The sequence below is a fragment of the Centropristis striata genome, chromosome 6 (genome assembly GCF_030273125.1).
Source record: "Centropristis striata isolate RG_2023a ecotype Rhode Island chromosome 6, C.striata_1.0, whole genome shotgun sequence".
Classification (NCBI taxonomy): domain Eukaryota; kingdom Metazoa; phylum Chordata; class Actinopteri; order Perciformes; family Serranidae; genus Centropristis; species Centropristis striata.
This window is the reverse complement of record NC_081522.1, coordinates 16,412,385-16,438,727: the sequence shown is the minus strand read 5'-3', so window position 1 is coordinate 16,438,727 and position 26,343 is coordinate 16,412,385. Positions and strand designations below refer to the sequence as shown.

The window sequence follows — 26,343 nt, the reverse complement described above, 5'->3', positions numbered from 1 at the left end:
GTAAATCTGAAAAAAATGTTAAGCAGATTTGCCACTTTAAATCTCTTAAATCTACAAATTTTTTTCTTGTAGATTAGGCACTTTAATCTAGTAAATTAGCACCCCCCCCCCGTTTGTATTTTTATTTTTATTCATACTTGGCCTTAATATGCCGTCATAGTCTCAAGTTCTCCTCGTACAAGACCAAGTGGTTCTATGACCAAACAGAGAGACATGGGGACCCCATTTAGATATCCACTGAAGTTACCAAATATGGTTCTTTGCTCGATAAAGGGTTAACAGCCTGGTACAAAAAAACTGTTTTGGTCTCTAAAGCTAATTTCCCCCTTCATGACAGCGGCACTGTAAAGTTTTACATAATTAGGGACATGGTCGCTTTGACTGATCGATCCACGTCTTTTGCCTGGTTTTGGATTAACCGAAGGTTTGAGTATCTGGAAGTCCTACCAGCCCACAAACTGTGAAATAAGACAACCTAGTCTGTTTTGGAGGGGCTGCCTGGATCAGAAAAAGTGTGATTTAAGTTAACAAGAAAATCAGATTTGGTTCTCTTTTTTATGTCACATGCAGACCCATTAGAATATACTGCCAATTATCTGAATATCTCCACCTACCTTTGTAAAGGTGCACGTTTGTTCCTAATGAGAGCAGACTGGGCTTAAAGAGACGGACACTAAAAAGGAGCATTTCAGTAAGATGGTGAATGCAGCTATATTTAAACTATGAGAAACATAATCTTTGTTTCTTTTTTACTTTTAAGCATGTTCTAGAAGAAACCCCAAATACAAATATGAACTTAAAAATTAGCATAATATATCCCCTTTAAAACTTGATTTTTCATTGGGGGCACTCTTCAAGAGGGGTCTGCAAGATTATATCATAATGCAGGTGTTTGTGGAGTTTGTGCCTATGTGGTGAGTAGAGTGTTAACAAACAAACTTGAAATCAATTTATAGTAATTACCACAAACTGAACCTGGAGGAACAACTGCTCATGTAGCCCTGTTGGTAATCCATCTTTAGGTACATAAAAATCTGCATTGCAGGCTGCATATTATCATAAAAGTAATACTACTAAATTATACTTAAATAATATTAAATATACTTTCTATCAAAATATTTTATAGTGTGCTGCAAAAAAAAAAGAAAAAGAAAAAAAAAATCTGCCTTAAAGCTATTTTATTTCCTAAATTTCCCAAACATGGTTGCAGGTTAATCATATATGTTGGTGTTCGTATGTAATGTAGCGTAAACTGAGGTCCCTCCTTCATGTCATGCCTGTGTGTGATCACAGCGAGCCCGAGGAAGCGCCCCTGGCAGTGTAGTGGGAGTGAAGCGCCTCCTGTGTTATTTCCCCTCCTCTCCATCCTTTTACGCCGAACCAGAACCATTCATCTCTCCCCTCCTTCAGGCTTCACATCCGGGTCATCCGCCAGTATCTGTCTCTTGCGTCTGTGTGTCTGACAGAGTAATAATTATTTCAACCGCCGCCGTGCTGTACTGCAGCCCTCTGCCCGACTGCGCGGCTCGCCGAGCGGACACTGCGCCTGGCGTGCACCGGTGATGATGGAGCCACGGGCGCTGTGAAGCTGCAGCCGGTCGCACAAAGGCAGGGATGAGACGGTAGGAGGCTTTTGTATGGGCCAGCCCGCGGTGATTAACTCGCCCTAACGATGTCTAAGAGCCTCAAGAAGAAAAACCACTGGACCAACAAAGTCCACGAAGCGGTGATAACCCGGGGGAAGGAAGGGGAGCTGGGGTTCGAGCTGAAGGGGGGCGCGGAGAACGGCCAGTTCCCCTACTTCGGCGAGGTGAAGCAGGGGAAGGGACTGATCCAGAGCGGCAAACTGGCCCAGGATGAGCTGCTGCTGGAGGTCAACAACATGCCAGTGGCCGGGCTCACTACCCGAGACGTGCTGGCCGTGATAAAGCACTGCAAAGACCCAGTCCGCCTCAAATGTGTCAAGCAAGGTGAGATACGGTGTACATGAGAGGGGCGAAGAGCGCGCCGCCGCGCGGATTTAAGAGGCGGGGAGGAGTGTGTGTGAGTGTGCTGTGTTTGTGTGTGTGTCGCCGGTTTGATTAAGATGTCATTTGTGCAGTCATCTGTCAGTCTGCACTAAAGGGAGAAGCCGTGTGTTTAGGTGGACAAAGCACAGAGCCATGCTTAGGCCTGTTTGTTGCTGAAATGTAATTACGAGCCGTAATGATGGGTTCAGTCCACCAGGATCAGTAACTATAATGATTATATGGCAGCCGGGAGCTGCCGCCGTTTGTTTATCACAGTGTCGCTGGTTCGATGCCACAGCCTGGAGGGGGTGTGTCCGTTTAGGCGTCACGCCACAGCCTGCGGTTTTTCTTCGTATTTTGGTCGAGGACAGGGCTCGTTTTCACCAAACAGGCCTGCGCCGTGGATGAAATGTTTTTCTCTTTGCTGCTGTTCAGTGTGAGCAGACAGACACATAGACAGACAGTCTGCAGGCTGCCAGTCCTCACTATCACTGTTATTGCAGTGTAATTACGCACTGATAAAAAATTAAACCTGTGCAGCCTAATTACTGCTGAGCTCACACTGATCAGCTCTGTAGTCAACATGGATTGCTTTAACTCCAGCCCCCAAAATTTCACACTCATACACTCTCTAACAGTGTTTATAAAAATATTCCTGAGTTCAGAAGTCGAAAAAAATAATTGTGCAGGTCTCTTCCAGTCATGCTTTGAGGAGCTTTTGAGTGCTTTGTTATTGTCAGCCAGTGCAGTGTTTTGTGTGATTATCGTGGCCTCAGAAGCTGGAGGCTTGTTTTGAATGTTTCTGAGCATAGCAGTGGATTTATGGCAACACAGTGTTGACTGAGTGACCTGCTTCTGTCAGCCAGTGTAAAAGCAGACAGGGTCTCTGTGCGACTAGAACATTGGATTGAAGGAACAGCGGAGGAGATGGTTATCATCACACCCTCTGAGGCTCAGTTTAAGTCCTTATAAGTGGCTAAAAGGGGCTGCGTTCTCAGCCATGAAATGAGCATTACAGTGGCTTGTTTCTGGGACACGAGTAAAGCAAAAATCAAACCTTTTTTATTCTTTTATTTTTGGACTTTGCCGAGTTTGCTCACAGAGGATTTGCCTTCACACGCTGCCTGACTGCTTGCTCTCAATCTCAGTGTTTCTGTGGGTTGCGTCAATGTGATTGATTATTGAGTTAGAGCTGCTGACAGTGTAAGAGGACTGTCCTGTGATGTGTGAGGGGTTAAATGCTAACGTGTACGTATCTCAGACAGGTCTATTCTCTCTCCCCCTCCCTCTCTCTCTTATACATTTAAACATGAATGTATCTATTTATTGAACTGCCCACCTCACACTGTTCTCCAGCCATCTTTGCTAAGAACGTCCTTGAGCACTCTGCTGTTTCTGCACAGCTTGTTGTCCTCTTCACTGTATATTTTTCGCTCACCCTCTCTCACTTTTGCTGTCATATTACCATTTAACTTCCATCCAGTGGAGAGTGGAGTGTATTTATGGCAGTGTGCTTGCAGACAGTTGCTGACACACTCCTCAGCGGCCCGCTGAGGAATCATCCAGAAGCAGCTCTGCTCAGGGGCCAGACAGCGGCCAAAATCAGAGATGGATGTCCTGTCTGGGTGCACATCATGTCTCACTGCCCACGAGAACATGCACACACACGTACACATTTTAACAGGCTGTTTTCAGGGAGAAACCCTCGCTTCTCTCCCTAAGAGAGAGTAGTAGTGACAGCGAGACTTGATGGACCTCCAGAGCGAGCTGACTGTGCCCTGACCTCCACTCACACACTCTTTAATCAGGAACTGCACACATCCGCATACAAAAGACGGGACGCTGCTTTGTAAATATGGGAATATTATACATCTTTTACTGGAGCTTGTTTTTGGTAATGCTGCTTTCCCAGCCCAATATTCAGTTTTATATAAAGTATAGACTAAGATGTGAATACTCATAGTGTCGTTTTCACAAGCTCTGTTTTGGCAAGTTTTCTTGCACGTCACAACATGCAGGTGTGAGTTGCTGTGAGAGTGTATAAAGTCACCTTTCCAATCGTGTCCACAGACATCTTGAGCGATACAGTATAAACGCTACTATTCAAAAGTTTGGAATCTCCTGCCACTTAAGCTTGATTGGGTCCAGTCAGATCACGATACTAAAATTTTCAACTCGATACCGATACTCAGGAAAATATTTGATACTCGATACTATTTTCGATAACACAAGGATAAAAACGAAGACCCTAAAATTTAACAGAAATATTTTTATTAGCAAGAAAAATGCAACATGTAAAAATTAACAGAACCACAGGTTAAATATTTATAATAAAAAAACAGTTGTGCAAAAAGAAACTGCAACTATGATAACAAGGTTCAGATACTCGATACTTTTGAAAATGAGTATTGTATCCGGGTACAACATTTTAGTATCAATACTTTTTTGAGTATCGATACTTTTGACAACCCTAGTAGAAAGTCTTCTTTATAAAAAGGTTTAGTAACACAGTTTGTGGAGAATGAAACGCAGTACGACTGTTCAGCCAAGCTGACAACTGGGAGGGCAGAATGAGACCAAGAGATCCCAGAGCGTCAGTTTAATAACAATAAAAGAAATCATCAGACGTCTGGACTCAAGTGAGATCCAAGTCACAAATTTGATGACTTTAGACTTCATGTGACAAAGTCAAAAACGACTTGAATCGCAACTTGAACTTTAACACCAATGACCGGTGATTTAGTTTGGTCTTGAGCCCTGAGACTTGACCATCCCTCATAAAGCCATACTGTATGATAAGAAAGTGCAATATCGGCACTACTTTTCTCAGTTGACGCCTGTGCGTTATGTTTTAAGGTAATCTGCATAACTGTCACTTCATGTCGTCCTAAACTTCCAGCATTTATTTTACTTTTTAAACTATCTTATCTAACACCCAACAAGGACATTTTTTGTCTTAATCTTAGAGAAGTGGTTTTGTGGGCTGATGACAACCTTCTCAGCCTGCCAGCAGGTGGAGCAGGCCCCTCCTCGTCCATAGTTATGGGCTGATTACAGCTGATAACAGCCATCAATTGTCTGATAACATTAACCCTTTATCAGGCAAACAACTATATTTGGTAACTTCAGGTAATATTTCGAGAAAAAAGTTGCAAATTTACTAGATTAAAGTGGCAAATTACAAGAAAAAAAGTTGCAGATTTAAGAGATTTAAAGTGGCAAATCTGTGCGAAAAAAGTCGCAGATTTACGAGAAAAAAGTGGGAAAAAAGCTACTTTTTTCTCCCACATTCACCACTTTAACCCTTAATAGGACACTCATTGAAATACTTGCAAATTCCAAATTTTAACCCGAGATAATATTGGAGGGTATTACAAACAGCCAGAATGTGTAAAAAAAAAAAAAACGAACATAATATTTTGAGAAAAAAGTTTACGAGATTAATGTGGAAAATCCACAAGAACATTTTTGCAGATTTATGAGATTTAAAGTGGTGAATCTGTGAGAAAAAAGTTGCTTTTTTCCCACTTGTTTTCGCACAGATTTTCCACCTTAAATCTCTTAAATCTGAGACTTTTTTTCTTGTAGATTTGCCACTTTAATCTAGTAAATTTGCAACTCGAAATATTACCTGAAGTTACCAAATATAGTTCTTTGCCTGTGTTTCTGGACTGTAAAATAATAATAAAAAAGGTATTTTAGGGAAAATGGTTACAACGGTTTTCTCCCCTGTCATGCAACACCATGGACATTCTGAGTAAATGGAAGTTGTAATCATTTAATTCTTCTTTGTGGGTCAAAACTATTACAAATTCTAATTAACAGCCTGATCTCCTGAATCAGAAAATCCAGAATAAAACTGCAATTTCAATTGCCTATCAAGGGAAACATGTGTTCTTCATGAATTACAATGTTTCCATTTAAAGTCTGCTGATGTCGGCGTATGGAGGAGGTTCGTGGTGGATGGATGATCATAAAAAAACATGGAACTTTGATCTAGAAGGCGGCTGTCCGTGTCCCGTTTTAAACCAAAAGTCAATATTTTCTTATACCTAACGAATGTACACATTTTAACCCAAACCATGATCTTAAAATTAACATTACCAAGTAGGTTCGGTGCCTGAACCCTGAATAAACTGAAACATTTCACAACATTACCACGTTTACATCTAATCCAGAGACATGTTTTGTCATTTTTAGGACACAGGGTTGCAATAATACACTTGGTGTCTGAATTATTGTTTTTTTTTCTGTTAAAATAGTGAAGGAAAACCTCAAATAATAGGTAATTCCAAACTTTTGAACAGTTGTGTAATTTTCCATTAAATCAATTAATCAATCAGCCAACTGAGTCTTGCAGAGAAAACATATAATTGTGATAGTAGGCTAGAATTGCCTGGAAAGAAGCGTGCTTTGTGTTTGCATCTCTAGGGGTGTGTTATTTCCCCCTGCTGTGAGTGTGTGCTTCAAGGGTCTCAGTTCTCTGTCATGTAAATGAAAGTGCTGTAAATAAATCTTGACTAATGGCAGTACAACAACATAACAACAGCAACCTTCAGCAGAAATCTAATCCAAACAACAGAATTTGGATGTTTATCTAAGTGATAAAATCAGCCTTTTACATATTTTCTGGAGCACAGGTGTAAATAAAATAATAAAATGAGCAATGGCTGAGTTCCATTTAGCTGCTTCAGGGGCCTGGTATTGTGCATGCTGGCTCAGTGTCATGCTGTCAGGTCTTACTGGAACACAGTCATCGTTATTGAGTTTAGTAAAAGGGTAAAAGAAAAGGCTGATACTGGCACAATTTATGTAATGAACAATTTGTCTTACATGCATGCTCTACTGAAAAGATTGTTTTGAAACTTGAATGATAAGAATACCCCCAGATGTGTTTGCAATTGAAAATTACATATAGTTATAGATTTTCTTTTAAATGCTGCTTTGCAAATGAGTTACTGGCTGTGTCCATCTGGATGTAATTATCTGATAAACATCTCTCGTCAGTGTTCATCTCCCCATCAGCATGAAGCAGGAGAGAAGTGCACACGGCTGCTCGGCTCACTGAGGCAGATTTCTAAAAGTGCCATGAAGATCATAACCGTCGAGAGGTGTTAGAACAGTATGGAGAGGAGAGAAGTGTGACCGTGTGTGTGTGTGTGTGAGTGTGTGAGTGTGTGTGTGCATATAAGTGAGAAAGAGAGGTGGAGTTTTAAGGGAAGAGTATGGTGAAGGTGTGAAAACACACACTTTTGGAAACAGAGAATTCCATCTTGTGATATTTTTTTTCCGGTTATCTTTAGCAGTCTTTTTTCATTTTTAAAATCAAAATAAATGGATATGTTGCTTTAAATAATTAACTTGTCATAAGCACAATGGACAAAATATTATAATTTCCCTTTCAGTGCTGGTTGTCAGTTATAGTTTTCTTGTTTATTTGCTGTTTTTGTAATAAACACAACAAAAAGGATATTATAAATGAAATATGTGTTCAACCTTTTAATAACACAGCTCTCTTTTAAGTTGCCTTTAATTGGCATTAATCTTTTGTCATGAATAGCTTTGGTGCAAATACGGCGATATAAATAATATTAATGTCAGCTATTTTTAATCTTGTGTTTCTCCATTCAGATTACATTAGAGCCATCATCCCAGACTGAATCCACAACAAATGCTGTTCTGATTTCCATAAGAAGAAAAGGATATCAAAAACGCTATTTCCCCTCGCTGTGGATAAGAAACGCAGACTTTAAGCCAGAAACATGTCACTGCTCGCCTGATATTGCCTTTTTCAAATGTAATTTTCTTCTTTCCAAATTGTGTTTTTGCCTCTCAGAGAGGAGTGTGGAGGAGGAAGACCCCAGGACGTTTCATCCACTTGGGTTTATGAGCACAATATGCGGTGCTTTCTGAGGAAAAACAAATTCAAAATGTTAACATGCCCTTTAACATCAAAAGTGGAGCACAGCCAGCCTCTGTCACACTGCGCCGCAGCCGATGGCCACAGCCTATATAGGCCAGGCCAGACCAAGGAGCTTTCTATTTACTAATGGAACTGTAAACAGGGATAGAGCAGATGGATATAAAGTATAAAATATTAAATATTTTGTCCTCTCTTAAACTGTAACCTCCTGTCCATCCCACTGAGTGTCTTTGTAAGGCTGCCTTAGTTACATCTGCAACACCTGTCAAGTTTATTATTCTCACACGCCACATATGCAGTTTACACTGATAACACTGCCAGATTTACCTTCTCTGTATTCTTAGTCATTTATGAAACAACAGAAGTCAGCATCGCCCTGGTCTCCCTGGCAAAAAGCCAATAGGAGTTTTCCAGGGGAATTTTGATTACTGTGGCAAACAGATGATTATGATATTCCACAATTTGTTCAGCAAGATAATCTTCACAAATTAACACCACTTTTCTGATTTTTAAAGCGTAAATGTGATCACCAGAAGTAAAACATCCCACTTCCTTCATGTTTGACATGACGACGCTAATGTCTGAAAACCTCAGTTTTCCAATTTTTCAAAGTGGGGCATTTACTGATGTATGATAAAGTTGTGTAAACCACAGACCTTATTTCAGAGATCTAACCAAAATCCATTCAAACAACCCAAGTTTTGGATGAAGGTACAAAAGTCCTAACTCGTTTCCTGGTTTTAGGAATCATTCATGCTGCACTCCATGACAACTAGAGCTCGCAGATTTTAGCAGCTACAGGTGCATCTCAATACATTAGAATAAGATGGAAAAGTCAATTTCCAGTAGTTCAAGACAAATAGCCCCAACCAAGTATTGAGTGCATATAGATGGACATACTTTTCAGAGGCCAGCATTTCCATATTAAACATACTTTTTAAAATTGGTCTTTTGTAATATTAATTTTTTTTTGAGACACTGAATTTTAGTGTTCATTAAATATAAGCCATAATTATTATAATTATAAGAAATTAAATTAATTAAGGCATAAAATGTTTCATTCTGTGTGTAATGGATCTATATTATGTGTTATTTACACTTTTTGAATTTAATAACTGACAATAAACTTTTCTGTGATATTTAAAGTTACTGAGATGCACATGTATAACTGTAAGCTAAAGTAGGGCTGGCTGAGAGGAGAACGGTGGGAAAAAAAGGTCTCAGATATGTTCGCGGTGGCTGCGTAAATGGTAGGACTCGTAGGAGGACAAGTAACTGATGAATTTGGCAAATGTAAACCTATTTTTTGGCAGGAGTTGGTTCCCCAAACTAAGTGGAGAACAGACTCCAAACTCCAAGACATATTTGCCTAACTCCCATTTTTTTCTCTTCTGAAACCCCACAAAAAGATGCAGCTAGCTAATGAAAGGCCCCTTGCCTGTGGAAGTAGGTGACCACTGAACACAGTACATGTATCTACAGTAGTCGGACATGCTAACGTCTGCTGTGTAATCTATCACTTATGCCCTACTGTTTTATTTTTAGTTTTGGAAAGACTTAAAATGACGCCATCTTGACGTACTGCATGCACAAAGCTTTAGCATGAAGGCATCCAAAGTTTGACAGGCCCTCCAAGCCGAGCTACGGTTGTTAAGCTATGATTGGATAATCTCTGTTCATGGGAGGAGATAGCTAGTGGTAAATGTCAGATTCACTCTCCATGCAGCACAAAGTAATTGTGTATACCACTAATTAGCATTTTAATGTTCCTAGAGAGTAGACCTTTGAGAATGGTTTGAGGTTGTTAAGTTTTCTGACTCAGCTGTCCAAATCCTGCCAGTCCTCTTAATGTGGGTACAGTATGGAGGGACAGATGGAGCGGAGGGAGAGAAGGCGACCTTCTTCTCCTCTCGTGTCGCTTTGTTGATGAGAAGCTTGAAGAATCAGTGCATAACATCCTGTCTGCTCTGTTGGTATTAATAACTCACCAAGCGATGAGTTCTGTCAGAGGCGGAGGATGATTTTATTGAGGCTAGAAGCTGCTGGAGCTCGGCTCAGAGGATCAAACTCAAGCTGAGCCAGCCAGTGACCAAATATCTAACTGGTCCAGTTAAGTGAATTAGGTCAACGTAATTCTCCTCGCCGTGGACACACTGCATGGGACAATCTGGGACTGTGCTGCTGCATGTGTCTGTGAAATGTAGATAGAAGGAGGTTCTGTCACAACATTTTTGCCATCCTTCAGTCGTAACAGGATCAGAGTTTTTTAACCTCGATGATGTCAAACACCTCGATGATGTCAAACGTCTTAGCAATTAAATTGTTGTTTTTATAAGTCTAGTTTAAGAGGTTTTCAAGCACAGAGCTTTTACTGATGGATCACCATGATGATGCGTCTATAGTTTCACACAAGCAGGATGCCATGAAATGCATTATTCTTGTGTGTGTGTGTGTGTGTGTGTGTGTGTACTATACATCAAATCCTGGTATATTTGTTTGGCTAATTTGTAGGGCAGTCCGTGGCCTAGAGGTTAGGAATCGGGCTTGTAACTGGAGAGTTGCCGGTTACTGACAGGTCTAGGACTGAAGTGCCCTTGAGCAAGGCACCTAACCCCCCTGCACAGCTCCCCGGGCGCAGTAATGTGCTGCCCACTGCTCCTTGCATGGTGTGTTCACCTGTGTGTAAAAAAAAAGAAAAAAGGATGAGTTAAATGCAGAGGTTGAATTTCCCCATTGTGGGATTAATAAAGTAATCTTCTTCTTCTTCTTCTTCGTCTTCTTCTTCTAAGTCTTCTTTGGAAACTACCATTTTGCATTGTGTGGAGTGGACTTCTATTCTATCGTACTTTCGAAAATTGGAAATCATGACAACACTGAAAACACGTATTTACAAGCCGTACATGTAGAAATATGTGTTTGTCTGCATTTACACCCCTGACCACTTGGTGGAGCATCCCTATCTTGAGTCATTGAGAGACTAATTTAAGGAGTCTATAAACACGTGCCTTTTAATGTCCTGCCTGTTGTGTTGCACCTTTCTGGAACATTTTGCTTTATTTAAAAAGAGAAAGAGTCAGTGTACAACAACCCCAGATGAGCTGTATGATGAATCAGGTTTTTGCTGATGGACAAATTGTGGGTGTTATTGTGTTGTTGGATGTATTCCTCATAATAAAATCCTAAAAAGCAGCTGCTGTGGCAAATAGCAGTGACAAGGAGGAATATTTAGATTCTTTACTTGAGTGAAAGTAGCAATACCTCACTATAACAACACTCCATTACTGGAAACGGTTCATACATGTTCTTAATGTTTCAAAGTCAAAGATATTTGTTTCATTTTCCTTGGCTGCACCTGTGGTGATAACCAGTGTGTTTTAAGTTCTCACTTTCACTTTCACTTGTCATGAAGTTCCATTATCTGTAGTCATTGCTCTTTTTACTTTTGTTCGATCATTGTAACCCTTTACTTTTAATGTTGAGCGAGTGTGTTGCGTTGGGTTCTCTGCAGCAGACCAACCACCGCTCCCCACTGCTGCGTGTGATTTCTAATTTCGCAGCCAGGTCAGAGGTCAAATACTGTAACTGTGAGAGCTTTAACCCTTTATAGGACACTCATTGAACTACTTGCAAATTCCAAATTTCAACCCTTGAGAATATTGGGGGATATTACTGTGTAAAAAAAAAAAACATACAGACAAAAAAAATGGAAAAATGGCCCCTGTCGTTCTATATAGTATATATTTTTATAAGGGTTGTCAAGCAATTCATCAAACTACCTACGTGCTGAGATTAATTAATTTAAATTTATATCAATATTTGACATGAGAAGCATAACATATGAACTAAGAACATAATATATAAAAATATTCACATGGATTTTGGTAAATTAGTGAATCAATGAATAGACATTATAAACTTTAAAGGTCAACATCTCTTTTATTTCACACACATTCAGAACATTTTTTCCCACTAAAGCCTCCATTATCCCATTCTACCACTGACACTGGCACCTGCAGTCCATTGCAATCTTTTTAGAGAGTGACTTTAAGTGTTTGAGTGTAGCTTTAAGAGAGCGACGGCTCACGTCGCGTCAGGGGGCTGTGCATCAGGTCTGACCTGTGAGCGAGCTGCTAAGTTCTTTGCACTGAGGCGTGATTTCAGGCTGAAAATACTCTGATGGTATAAAAATTCCTTTGTGCAGGAAATTGCAACCAACGGTGCTCTTATCAACAGTTCCATCTGTGGGTTTTTAAATTGTCCATGACTGGGCCAAGCAGCATTTGCTGCTTTAGATCTGCTTCTGTCATAAAAGTAAAAACATATATTTGTTATTTTATTTATTTTGACATTTGTATGTTCAGTAACATTTGGGCTGAAGGGGTATCACAGAAACACAATTAATATGTAAATTTTTTTGATGCATTATTTTTTTTGTAATTAATTAATCAAAAGGAATTTCTTTGTTTTTTGACAGCCTAAATTATTATATACTGCCAAGTTAATAATAATAATAATAATAAAAATAGTCATCATCATCATCATCATCATCATCATAATCATAATAATAATAATCATAATAATAATACATTTTATTTATAGAGCGCTTTTCAGGGTACACAAAGACGCTTTACAGTTACAACAGTTAAAATGCAGTTAAAGATTAAAAACAAACAAATTAAATTAATACACATTAAAAGCAGTTTTGAACAGGTGAGTTTTGAGAAATATTTTGAAGGTGGGTGAAAGTTGTTTAATGTATTTCCTATTACTATTTCTATTAAAGCCCATCATATGCTTAGGATGCAAAATCTCAATTTGCAAAGTAACCACAGTTGCAGTAAATATAACTCTCAAATAAATGTAGTGGAGTAAAAGTAGTATAGTATGGTATAGTGTAGTGTAGTATTTTATATTGATTTTATGTATAGTATTGTATAAAGCGGCAGTAAATAGAAGCACTCATCCAAAGAACAACTACCTCAAATTTCCTCAACTTAAGTAAATTACCTAACTAAATGTACTAAGTTACATTTGACTTACATTAAATGACAATAGTTGATCCTCATCACTAAGACTCTCATGTGAGGTCCTGATTTCCCTCCCGGCCTCAATCTACTGCACAAACAAAAAGACATTCACAGTATAAGACTCAACATATGCCTTTAAAATCACTGCATGTAGCTAACAGGAAGCCAAGTCAGTGCTGAAACAAGAGCCCTCCCTCCCAGTTTCACAGAATCATATCTTATTCAGTCAGGCATGACGGCACAGAAGGCAGTGGATGGTTTTCATTCATTGACATAGTGTAGATTAGCCAGCAGTGCTAATCTGATAGCTTTGCTGTGGGCTTCAGATCTCAATGAGAAGGATTATAAAAGCTGGCGGCAGGAGCCACTCCAGCTGCAGAACTGAAACTGGTGGATTGCGACCAACAATGTTCTGCCATTTCTGTGACTTTCTAAAGAGGCTCACTATCATTCCTGATTACCTTGGTTTGCAGCCAACTCATATAGTATTATACTGTACACACTGAATGTATAAAACATGCAGGATATGATCTCGATATTGAGATAAAGCTCTTTTTATACATTCACATCTCAACAGTTTTGTAATCTTCTAATTCCTCTGCTCCTTTTTATCTATATGTCAGTCTTTGTTTGTAGAATCATTAGAGAAAAATAATGAGATAATGGATTTTACCTGAATTCACCTCATCATTATACATCCTATAATAAGTGCTTTATATGCATCAGCTCGTGAAAGACGGAGATTTAATTGCTGGATTGTTTAGCTATGAACCTAAACTGCACTGCCGACATAATCATGTTCATTGCAGCAGTAAGCTCTTACTGGAAGGAATCTCAGCTGATGTGTTTAAGTGCTTCATTTGCATTCAGGATCATTTCATCACTGTAGTTGATGCTTCATACCAGCAGAGGACAGTAGCTGTCTAATCAGTTAGGACTCACTGAGGCCTCCCTCACTGCACTGATGCTGTTTATTTCAGTGCCCAGTAGTTTAAGTTTAGACCTTTAACCATCATCTTATGTGACAGTGGATGCTGTCTGTAGTGCTCCATAACTCTCAATAAAAGCTCTTAATGGTGTCATAGAGAGACTGGTGACTAATTATAACCAGAGCATCTCTTCTGAGTTCAGCCTGTTTGGAATAATAATGAATAAAGCAACTTTGCTGCTTGCATTCATGGCTTAATCATGTTCTTTTAAGCTATATAAGATAAGATATTCCTTTATTGGTCGCGAGGGGGGAAATTCACATGTTGCAGCAGCACAAGTACAGATGAAACAGATTATGATAATACACTGTAATAAATTATTCTATAGTCATTTCATTTTACTTAATATGTTTGATAAAATGTATTAAATATAAATGCGTCCTTGATTTTGAGGCAGTTGTTTAAGTAACTTTACTATAAAAATGTTTGAGATGGAATCTACTTATTTTGATCACATTAAATATAATCTTTATGTATATGTAATTCTAAATCAAGAGAATTTTGAATGAATCCAACACAACAGATTTAGTCAGTTTTTAATTGACAGTCACTTCCTGTTAAGTTGTTATTAACTCAACTTGTAACGTAGTTAGATTTAATTCATAATATTGCGTGGAATCTGTTGCCTCAATTTTATTGAGTAGCTATTGATTATCTTTTTTTACAGTGTAAAAAATAGGATAGGATAAAAATAAAAATAAATAAAAAAATAGAATAAAATTCAAAAAACTGAAAATTTGAACTATAAAGTGTCAGTGAACTGTAATAATATACAGTAAATCTACAGTAAATATTGTAAAACATTTTAGTGGCACAGTTTACAGGCATGCATGCATGTTTGAAATACCAAACTCTGAGATTTCAGCCTCCACCCACAGAAAATTGAGGTAAATAGAGTTTTGTTAGTGAACTTGTCTTCTCTGAAACTTAACTCTGGTTTTCCCTAGATAGTGAAACTGAGAGACCACCACTTTGTTAGAAATAAATTCCAATTAAAATGGTCCACATTGTATTATATGGAGCAGGGACATTTTGTAGAAAAACAACAACATTATGGATTCATTTTTAAATGCAACTTTTCAATGCTGTTAGCACCACAGAAAAAATTATACTTATTCTACCTCTCTATTGTCATATATTACATATTATATTATGATTTCAGGGTGGAGGCTGACAATTCAAAGACAGATATCTGGAACTTTGGCCAATAAAAGCAATGCTATCTGCTGGCCAGATTTTTCGAGAGGTGTGTGAGAAAATGTGTTTTTTAAATATTATTATTATTTTTCCGATGACCCAAACTCTTTTAGTTTATGTGATGTATATTTGTCTTAGATTGGCTCCTGCACTCAAAAGCTGTATATTAGACAGTCACCTGGTCAAATCCAAGTGATATCTACCTGTAAGTAGCAAAGACATTGTATAGCACAGTTTAACAAACCACACTGGATTAGGGCTGGGTGATATGGACCAACATATTTAGGCTGAATATCGTTATACGATATATATCCCGATATTTTTATCGCAAAGTGAGAGCAAATGTTCAGTCAAGGTCAAAGCCAAATATGACATGTCACAAGTAGTTTTATTGAAACCGTTTATTTAAGTGAACATAAATACTGTATAACAACAGGAGTACCTTTTTTTTTCTTCAAATCAAAGCTCCATAAAGTTAGCCTGGCTAACGCCAGACTAATCACAAATGAGATTAGTCTGGAAACCAGCCATTCATTTCTCCATAGAGGAGGCGTGGTTTACGATCGTCCAGAGCCGTTTATTGGGCGCTACAAATGTCTATAAAAAGCGTCTGTCAATCGTATCAGTTATACCAGATGACGTATGTAGAGCAACAGAAATTGATGTTTACATAGCCAGACTAGCCCATCTCTACTTTGGGACTAAAATGCTCAATTCTGCTTCTGCAACGTTTTTCTGTAGCATGTTCTGACTCTGGCTGCTCACCATCTACCGGCAGTGTTGGTGTGTGTGTGTGTGTGAGAGAGAGTGTTGCACGTCGTATTTGAACTAGATCGATATATACGATATGATCTAATAATTTCATATCACATATAAAAGATATATTTTTTATGTCGATATATCGACCAGCCCTACACTGGATTCCCTGTTAAACTGCTTCCATTGTAATGTTGGCATAGGTACTTGTTATTGTTGTGATAAGATCCAGCGTTTTTAAACGATTAGCTGGCATTACATCATGTTATAGGTTTTTGGGCTTCTATGAAAAAAAAAACCACATTTGGAGCAATGTATAAGATGATGGTCAGAATGAAATGAAAAATGTCCCCTTTGTGAAGAGCTTATAAGTAGTTTTCCACCTGAAAAAAATTCTTGTTAGAATTTGAGTTATGGCCACTTCTCGCTGACTTTATGTGCTGCGTGTGTGTAATTTTCCTGTTCATATAGTTCATTCTGTAACGCAGACAAGAATGGAGGTGTCAGGTCAGTATAGCTGAGCAGCGTTCAATTCATTTTAGTTTGGATTTAGCAGCATGAAGGGCCCCTGTAGTGATACGGACAGGCTTTATTAGACTTTCAGACCGTAGCAGCCAAATGAACCATTGAAGAGCAGAATCATTATGAAGCTCAGAGGGCGGCCTTCTCTCAGCCACAGTCACAATTATTAATTCTTGTATTGACCGGGAACACACCCCTGTCGGTTTTAACCCCTCAGGTTATTGACCGCTGCGCCCCTGAACCAATGAGTTTCTTATTACTCTCTGTTGCCTCCAAGGCTCCTGTGTATCTCTCTCTATTTTCTTCCCATTATTGTTACTTACTGCTAACAGAGGATAAAGTATTTGAGCCCACACACACCTCTGCCCTTCCTCCAGAGTTTTATTCCTTGACTCTTTCTCCGTCCTCCCTCCTCCTCTTCTTCTGCAGCTCTCCATCAGTCTGTTGCTTTAATTCTCATTAAGATGCATCCTGCCTGTTGTGTGAAGAGCGCAGCTTGAACAGGAGAGTGCAATCAGGAGTGACAAACATCTCCATATAGCTGCATTTAAAACAGGAGACTCCACATACACAAAAACATGCACCTCCTCGTGTCCATCAGCATTTATCTCATCAGCAGACGTGCGAGGTGAGGAGCGACAAGGAATTCATTTGCTCGCTGTGGGAGGAGGAGGAGGATGGTACAAGGAACATTAGGGTTGGCAATTCCTCTTTTAATTTTAAAGTCTTGTTTGTAGTGTGGGCTTGTTTCTCTTTATAGTGACTCAGAGGTTGTAAATGTGTGTCTGGCCTTGATTACGGTTCTGTAGAGAAAGACGTGGAGGAACATCATCATTAAGACTAGTCTGAGGAGAGGGGGGATCAATATTAAGACCTTTAGGAGAGAGGCTCTGTCATTTACTATTAATAATGGGCCCTGCCGCTTGCTGTAATAATGCCATTAGAAGTCCTGGTAACAGATACTTCATCCACAGCTAAATGGCCTTCACAACGCACCCACGTGTAGAAACTATCATGTACAGTATAATTCACTCCCTCTCTCTCTCTCTCTCGCTCTCTCTCCCCGTTTCTGTGTGTGTCTCTTTCTCAGGCACACACAGCACACTGAGGCCTTCAGAGGCCAGCTCAAACTACCTGTGTCTAATTGGGACTGTAAAACAAGAAAAAGTAGACCGGGTCAGATCAGGGCAGCCTTAACAGGACCACTGGAGAGGTGGATGAAGTGGCAAAGAGAGAGAAATTGGACAGCTAAAATGTCAGATGGGACAGACGAGGGACAGAGGAGAAATAGTTGGGTAGAATGAAATGGAGAGGGAAATTAGAAAAACAAGAAAAGACAAAAACATAAGGGACACCTCCAGGTCTTAAGAATTCAATTAAAGATAAGGGAGAACTTTATTCATCCAGAAGTGCAGTGGACATATAAGCATAAAGGCATGTATGCTAAAATAAAAAATATAATGAAAGAAAAAACATATACAGGAGAAGAAGGGAGGTGTAACACCGCTGCATATCCGGTCGTCAAAGACACTGGACAATTTTAAATCTTCTCTCAAGACGCATTTTTTCTCCCAGGCCTTTGAACCTGCGTGAGAAGAAAGTTTGTTTCTGTGTGTTGTGTTGGATTGCACATCTCATGTCATATATTATTAGATTAAATTGTCTTTTATTTTTATTTTGTTGAGTTTATTGTTATTCAATTATGTATCTTGTATTGCATTGGATTTTTTTGTTGTGATTCAGTTATGTAAAGCACTTTGGTCAACCTTGGTTGTATATAAAGTGCTCTATAAATAAACGTGACCTTGACCTTGACCTTGACGCCTTAATCCTGGTTATTGCTCTAAATTACAAGCAATAAAACAAACTGAACAGCAGTAGTTCCCATAAAAAAGAGAAGAAATCAAGCAGAATTGTAAATTAGCCCCCATACATATCATGGTGCGTGCCATATTATGTTTTTTTTTCTATTTTATTTGCTTTTTATTTTGTCCTCCCTTATTTTGAATGTTAGAATTGTAGAAATTGTAGAAATAAGTAATATAATTGGTCACACCTGTGTTTTAACAAGTCAAATCATCTGCTCTAAAAAGGTCCTTTCAGTCAGTTTGAGCTTCATTCCATATTTTGCCTCCAGGCCATGTGCAAAAAACAGCAGGAATAGGACAAGATAGGTGGTTTGAGTTTGAGGTGCATGCAGTCTGAATATTTTCATTTTATGTAACTTTGTACTTCTACTCCATTACATTTTGAGGCAAATATAATACTTTTTACTCCAATACATTTAGCTGACACATTTAACATAAAAAAAAAATATATATTTTAAATTAAACCTCATAACAGCTTATTAAGTAGTTTAAATCAGCACTACATTGACAAAAGTAAAATGATGCTTACATAGATGCATCAAAAATAATAATCCAATAATATACTTTGAATAAATATAAGTACATTTTGATGCCGATACTTTTGTACTTTTACTTTTGAATGCAGGACTTTTACTTGTAGTGGAGTAATTTCACAGTGTGGTATTAGTACTTTTACTTAAGTAACGGATCTGAGTACTTTTTTCACCACTGGGTTTATGCAATAATGCTTGATGATTGTATGTCAGTGTCCAGCTGTGTGTTTACTGGAGGAACTTGGTGGTATTTGCTGAAGATGCTTTATCTAGAAGCATAAAGGGGTCTGAGATATTGTTTGTGTCTGGTGGTATGAAAAAACATCTAGTCCCCTTTACTGTGTGTGTGTGTGTGTGTGTGTGTGTGTGTGTGTGTGTGTGCGTGTTCCAGAGGTGACACACTGGCTCCTGCCCTGCAGTGTTGTACTCCTCTGACCTCCTGTGGGAGGGCAGGCGAGCTATCGATCACCAAAGTCTATCTCAGAGTTTTGTTCTCCATGACAACCACTCGGGTGCAGCACCACTTCACCTCAGCTCTCCCCAGACGCCTCCGTCCATCAGCTCAAACCTCGCCCTTTAACCAGCTGGCCAGACAGCCCTGTAGTTTACTCAATGGGTTTGAGTGTGTGTGTGTGTGTGACTTGGATTCGATCAGGTGTTTGTGATACGTGTCAGGTGTATTTGTGCTTTGTTTATGTGTGTGTCCAGCAGAAAACATTGGGATGTTCAGGGAAGTGTCCAACCAACTTTGCCATGATGTTGCACCATGTTTATCTGTTTTCTTCTAATTATGAGGTTTTATTTGCACATATGTGTGTAAACATGTTGCCTTGTTTGTGTGTTTGCATGTACAATAAGAGTCCCTGAAGTGTGACTAGGGCTGTTTGCACTTAAGAGTTAGGCAGTTAAACTTTGTGAGGGGAGAAACTTACAAGAATCAATGGGGCGCCATTGTGCTCCGCTCCTCTCTCAGCCTCCTGGGAGAGTGGGCATGTCAGACCTAATTATGCCTTCCCAAATCAAACAAAATGGCTCCTGTTGGTTTCTACATCTATCAGCTCCTCCCCTAAGCCTCATGCTGCTGTACATACAAACATTTCAACACAGTCAGCCCTGCCTTGTTAGAAGATAGTAATGCTCAGTAATATGTGCTGCATGTTTCGAGTCTGTGAGCTTAAATTCGAACATATTTGTGGTATCGGCTTCTTGGTTATATCTGGCCATTGTTAAGCCTGTTGTTCACAGGATTAGTCAATAAGTTGATCACGATAAAGTTGATAAAGTCAGATATGAGGATTTAAGGCTTTTCTCTTTTCTAAACTGAAATTCTTTTTCAAAGCAAGGCGATTGAAGATATCACCTTGGACTGTGGGAAATTTTGATTATCTGACATTTTAAAGACTGCACGATTCATTAAACAGGAATGCCATTCGGAAAGTGCAGACCTCCGCCAAGGCCAATGGTGCATTCACAAATCCCATTTCTCGAGTCGTTCTTCCAGCTTATGAGTTATCATGAGCTCTAATATTGAAACAACATACTACAAAGAGTGTGTTGTATTTTATTGCTCAGAACATTTAAACATGTTGATGGCTGTTTCTATTTTTTGTGTGACAATGAAAAGCAAAGGAAATGGATCAAGTGAGCCATCAAATATGGTCTGAATACAAATTTTGCCAATTATTCTGACACCACATGAATGCAGCACAAATGCCCTTACATCACAATGCTAACAGAAGGAAAACATAATTTCTTTATCCACCTCATGATTCACATCTGCTCCAAAATGTAATGGGGTCTTTCCTAGGGTTGCAAAATGGTGGGAAATTTCCAGTAAATTTCCAGAAAATTTCCATGAGGAGTTAAGCTGGGGAATTTTGAAAATATTAAAAATAAAAATAAAAACATGACATTTCAACAGATTTATTTGTAAGTAGAGCTTCATCAAGTTTTAATTATTTTATTGAACGAAAAACAAAAACATGAATGTTGAGTTAAATATTACCCCACCCATTCAAAAATGAAGTAAAAAAAAATCCCCCAAAAAGTCCCGTTCAATGTGTAAACACTAAAGCAGTGATTTAAGTTGGTAAAACTTGGAAATATAAATTATTGACATTTAGGGTATTAATGTAAGTTAGCACATCAAAGCAAGCCAGTTGTCTGCTCAAAAACAAGTTGGTTAGTTGTTGGTTCTTATACCTCTAAGTTGGGGTTCAAAACAAGGGAGAGTAGTTCTGCTAACTCATATTTCTTTGTTGTGAAATGCGGGAAAGCCAACTTTCCGAGTTGGCACTGCACTTGAAGTCTCATCGTGGCTGTGCTGTGCTGCCTGAGCTGGAGTCCACACAGGTAATCAAACCTTAATTAAATGTATTGAAAAGATACGGGAATTTTATTCTGAGTTGTGTTGTGCAGTGTCGTACATCGTTTGGAGAAGGCAACCTACATATTTTCAACATTTAAACACAAACAGGTTTTTGGTCATTAGCGAAAGCTAGCGGCTAACTGATGCTAGCGGCTAACTGATGCTAGCGGCGCTGCTTGTTACAGCGACAAGAGTAGCCATTAGCGTATCAATGCTAACTCAAAATTGTGGTGGCAACATTAGCTGACATTTCATAGCGGCGTTACAATCGTGCCAATTCAGCACATTGCAGAAGTTAGCAGAAGTAAGGATTAAAAGTTATCACAATGTAAATTATAAGTTAGTACAACTTACAGTTGAGTTGACAAAAATCAGGATTCAGAGTTGAGCAAACTCAAAAACAAAACTTAAAATATTTAGTTTAATTGTTCAACTTAAAATTTTATCGAAGTTTGTTGCCTTGAAATTTTGAGTTCACTCAACTTTTCTTTTTTTACAGTGCAGTGCATGTAGGGGGCGTTGCCTCCACAGGTGGCTTGGCCTCAGCAGCCCTGCAGTAAGCAGTGTGCTGTGTGCATGTGATTGAGGAATAGCAGATATTCAAGTGTACTTGCATGAAACCTGGTTGTTTTAGTCAAGATAAGTTAAATAAATTCCCTGTTTATTCCCTTAAATTCCCGTTGTAATCCTAGTCTTTCCTTGGCCCATGCTACAACCTTTAACCAAGTTTAATCGGGCCAGTAGTTTGACAGTAATCCTGCTAACAAACAGACAAAAAGACAAACCAAACCAAAAATATAACCTTCTTAGCGGGTAATTATCAAGAGAATAATTGTCTCATTTAGTGATAACGAAAGTAGTTATTAGTTGTAGTTCCAAATATGCAATATCTCAAAGGAAATATGCTTTGCAGCCAGGCATTAAACTCATCAATTACACAAAGCAACAAAAGCCTAAACAAAAGCGCAATATAAAATATAAATGAGCATTAATAACGTTTCATTAAGATTATACAGTATGGAATTAAATTAGAATTAGCAGTTCAAGCTGAGCATCAAAACACTCTCACTTCAGATAAAAGTGGAAGATTGAGACCTAAATACAGCTCAGTAAAGAAAAGCTGCGAATGTCAAAGTATTTCAATTAAACGTCATCCACCTATGTCTAATTTAATGACAGAAACAGGCAGTGGCGGTTCTAGACCAATTTTACTGTGGGGGCCAAGGAGGGGCCAGTGTTTAAGCAGAGGGGCACATTAAAAAATGATATTTAAGCATTCAAAACCTTTATTTTAGCTAAAAGTCTCATATTTGGAAGAACTACATTGATTGAAGCAATGAGACTTACCAACATTAACAGTTATTTTTATACGACAATGACATTTCTCATTTTTGTGCACAATTACTTTTTTTTTATTTTGAAAGTGCAGTACAGTGAGAATGATCTTTATATTTAGCTTTTATTCCACAATTAAACTATTATACAATGTACACATTATGGGTTCCTTTTGTGTTTACAATGAGATATTGTTTCAACAAAAAATAGGTAAGAATTATTCTGTTGTTCATTGCAATAAATTGTTCATTTTATTATTAATTTGACACAGGGGGCACAGCAGGGGCCAAGGGCTTCTTCACAGGGGCAGTGGCCCCTGTAGGCCCCTGTGTAAAACCGCCACTGGAAACAGGCACGGAGCAGGTAAAGAAAAATAGTGTAAGTATTGTGTTATAATGAAAAGAAAAGCTGAGATAAATGTAAACGACTTTGGTGAACCCTGTGTTTCTGTTTTAAGTAAGTGAATATCTGCTTCATCTTCTGAGCGTGTGCTGGGTAGCTCGTCCTCAGGCGGGATGCTGTTTCGAGGAAGATGGCTTATCAAGATAAGTGACAGGTGTTGGAGTATGATCTTGACCTGCTGAGGGCGTTGAGGGCAGGATTAACAATTCATTTATCTACCTCTGGGAGGAGAGTTGTATTATTATCAGGCCTGCCTCATTGCATCTTAAATGTTCTTGCACTGTAGCTACAGCCATATGAAACTCTTCACAAAGATGGAAAGATGAACAACATCCAGTGTTTATTGTTTAGACAACTCAAGAAAATGATGAGGTTGCTTCCGTTAGTTTGGATTTGGAATTCAGGATTATGGTTAGATATTTAAGACTTGGTTAAGGATCTGTCAAGTTTAGTGTCTGTTTATGAGTATGTTTGCACTTCAGCTGAATTTTGATTAGAGGGTGGCAGCAGCCAAGCTCTGATGATTTTTATCCCACGAGTATCAGTGCAAATTTTAATAAGAGTTAATAACAATAACAATAATTTAACACTGAAAAAAACAGTGGAAAAATACACCAACTTCAACTCATGCTGATTCTGCAGTTCAGATGAAACTTAAAAATCAAATAAATTAAAATGTTATTTATTCTAAATTTGAAAATAGGGGTATATTAAAGAAACTATCAGTAGGTGATTGCTGTGAATTAGGCGATGAGCAAGCTGCCTTTTCTTATTTCCATATTTATAAAAACATAATTCTGTTAAAAATAATATGATATAATAATAAATACATCTGAAAGAAGAGTGAAACCCAAATATCTGACAGTTAAATGAAATGAGGAGTAAATCCAGGTCCTCTGTGGGGGGACGGAGGCAATGATTGCTCGGAGAGAGCCACAGCAGCAGTAAGTAACAGTGATGGAGGTCATGTCAGATCTGCTTGTTTCTGTTATTAATCATGATTGAAATCAACTGCAGCTTCTTTATTGAAGTGCTGTAAATGCCAGAACAAAATTGTGTGTTCCTGGTTTGGTTGTTCTTGTATTTACACCACCTTGTTATGAGAGAGAAGCCGGTGATTCGACAAGAACATTTCAATCCTGTTTAATCCTGATAAAAATACCAATTGTTTTCACGGTTAGTGAGTATCTTTAGTCTTTCTGCCAGACATAGCATTGTAGGACAAAAAATGTCCAAAGTTCAAAAAATCTGCTGATTTGGGGGCATAGTGATGCATAATTTACACTCACTGCACATACTATATGTTCTCCATTTCACTGCCACACAACGTGTCTACTAGTTTTTTAGTTTGGTCTTGGTTGTTTGTTTGTTTGTTTGTATGTATGTTTATTTTATACTATTTATATATGTTCTTATCTTTATTCTATTTCATTTTTATTGTTCTATTTTTATTACCTTAATCTGTCTTTACTCTGAACTTGTGCTGCTGAAACACCTGGACTTCCCTCATGGGGGATCAATAAAGGAATATCTTATCTTATCGTATCTTATCTTATTTTATCTTATCTTATCTTATCTTATCTTATCTTATCGTATGTTATCGTATCTTATCTTATCGTATCGTATCGTATCGTATCGTATCGTAACTTATCGTATCATATCTTATCTTATCTTATCTTATCTTATCTTATCTTATCTTATCTTACCTTACCTTACCTTACCTTACCTTACCTTACCTTATGTAAACTGCAATGTCCTTTATTGAAGTCCGCCTGGGATGACTGTTTCATGTCACCTCTGTCTTTCTCTCCACACATTTGCCGTCTGCTTCTCAACTATAATGTATACTATCAATCATAGACCCCCAGAAATCAGATTATTTTATTATGTTGGCATTGGTTGGCAAGCCCAACTGGTAAGAGGCCCCGGTAAGACTATAATCTTGCCTGGGAACACCTCAGGCTCCCTCAGGAGGAGCAGGAGAATGTTGTCGGGGGAGGGACGTCTTGAATATCTTTAGTCTGCTGCCACCGCGACCTGGCCCTGGATAAGCAGAAGAAAATGGATGGATAGATGGCATTGGTTGACGCTAACACTATTATCATTGTGTGTCCAAAGTATTTTTCTCCGAAGGACATCTTTTTTTTTTTAATTTCTCACAATATGAAGGCCACACATGTATGCTGTGCTACAAATGCCAGCAGCGTGTCGAGGCACTAAGCATTTGTTCAGCGTGCTGCATGTTTGGTGTTTATTTCTGGTCGACGGAGGTCGACAAATGTTCAACTTTGGATAAAGTGCTGCACTTGTAACTAGCCGTGTTTCCATTAACCAATTTCTATGCACATTTTGAAGACTTGCACGAGAAATGCTTGATGGAAACACAAAAATTATTTTCAAAAATGTGCATAAAAGTTTTTACACTCGCTTGAGGCGTTTTTTTGACCTTTGCGGAAAAAATAGTTAATGCGGTAAACAGAAGGTGGAAATGATTTCTCCGAATAAGTTCTAATGGAGCAAACATTAAACTGACTGATCAGCTGTTTCTGCTCCGCTGGTCAAGACGAGCTGACATGAAAGAACAATTATGTTCAAAAGTTGCCCAATTTAATACAATAACTGTAGAGTTCTCTCCATATTCTCTTGTGGGTGGCCAAAGTTGTCCGATTCGCAACTTATTTTTTGTAGTTTTTTCTCTCTTGCGCAATCTCTACTTCTACTTCTGATGAAAGTAAGCTATGTTTATTTGCTTTAAACCAGTCGATGGAAACTAAAGAAAAATGCTTTCCTTGATTTTAATGGAAACACGACTACTGTCACTTTTCACCAAAGCCACGAGTACAACAAAGACAACCTGCATGTGCAAGTGCTGATCAACAAGACGATGAAGGGGAAATATTTACTGCTGGCCACATAGACAGGCAGGTCGTCTTCTCTCTCTACGTGCTTCAGCCTTACCTTCATCCAGAGAAAGTACTCTACCTTGTGCCGACGTTTTTTTTTTCCTTCTGCAGATATTCTGTATCATAGCAACCAAAGCATCTCATTTGAAAAAATACTGCACCTCCAAATCGCTGTCAAGTGCTCACAGCTGGGTGTTTTCAGAAGAGCTTACTGGTGCTTTCAGCTGGGGGGAAAAAAACGCTCACATGGCCTTATGAGGACTCCATCAGCGACTGTCCAGCCACTGAGAGTTTCATCGGTCAAGAGCACTTTGGCCAACCAGTCGACCAACAGATCAGAACGTGTCTGTCCTAGAAATGATTGTTAAACCAGTGTTGCTCCTCAGCGATGTGTAAATAAATCTGCTTATTTTTTGTTGCTAAGGCAACAAACAAAGACATTAGATTATAAAGGGTATGCCACCCACCAACCATACATACATCTCTCTCTGATTTCTTGTTGATTCCGAGG

General features: G+C 38.6%; 1 protein-coding gene across 1 annotated transcript in view; it reads left to right on the top strand.

The window, feature by feature from the left end:
- Positions 1–1,442: 1,442 nt before the first annotated feature.
- Positions 1,443–26,343, top strand: part of LOC131973906 (membrane-associated guanylate kinase, WW and PDZ domain-containing protein 2-like) — a 93,146-nt gene continuing 68,245 nt past the window's right edge. Inside the window, exon 1 of the mRNA XM_059336034.1 lies at positions 1,443–1,970. Coding sequence (XP_059192017.1) covers positions 1,673–1,970 — 298 coding nt within the window. The 5' untranslated portion in view covers positions 1,443–1,672. The remainder of the gene's footprint in view (positions 1,971–26,343) is intronic.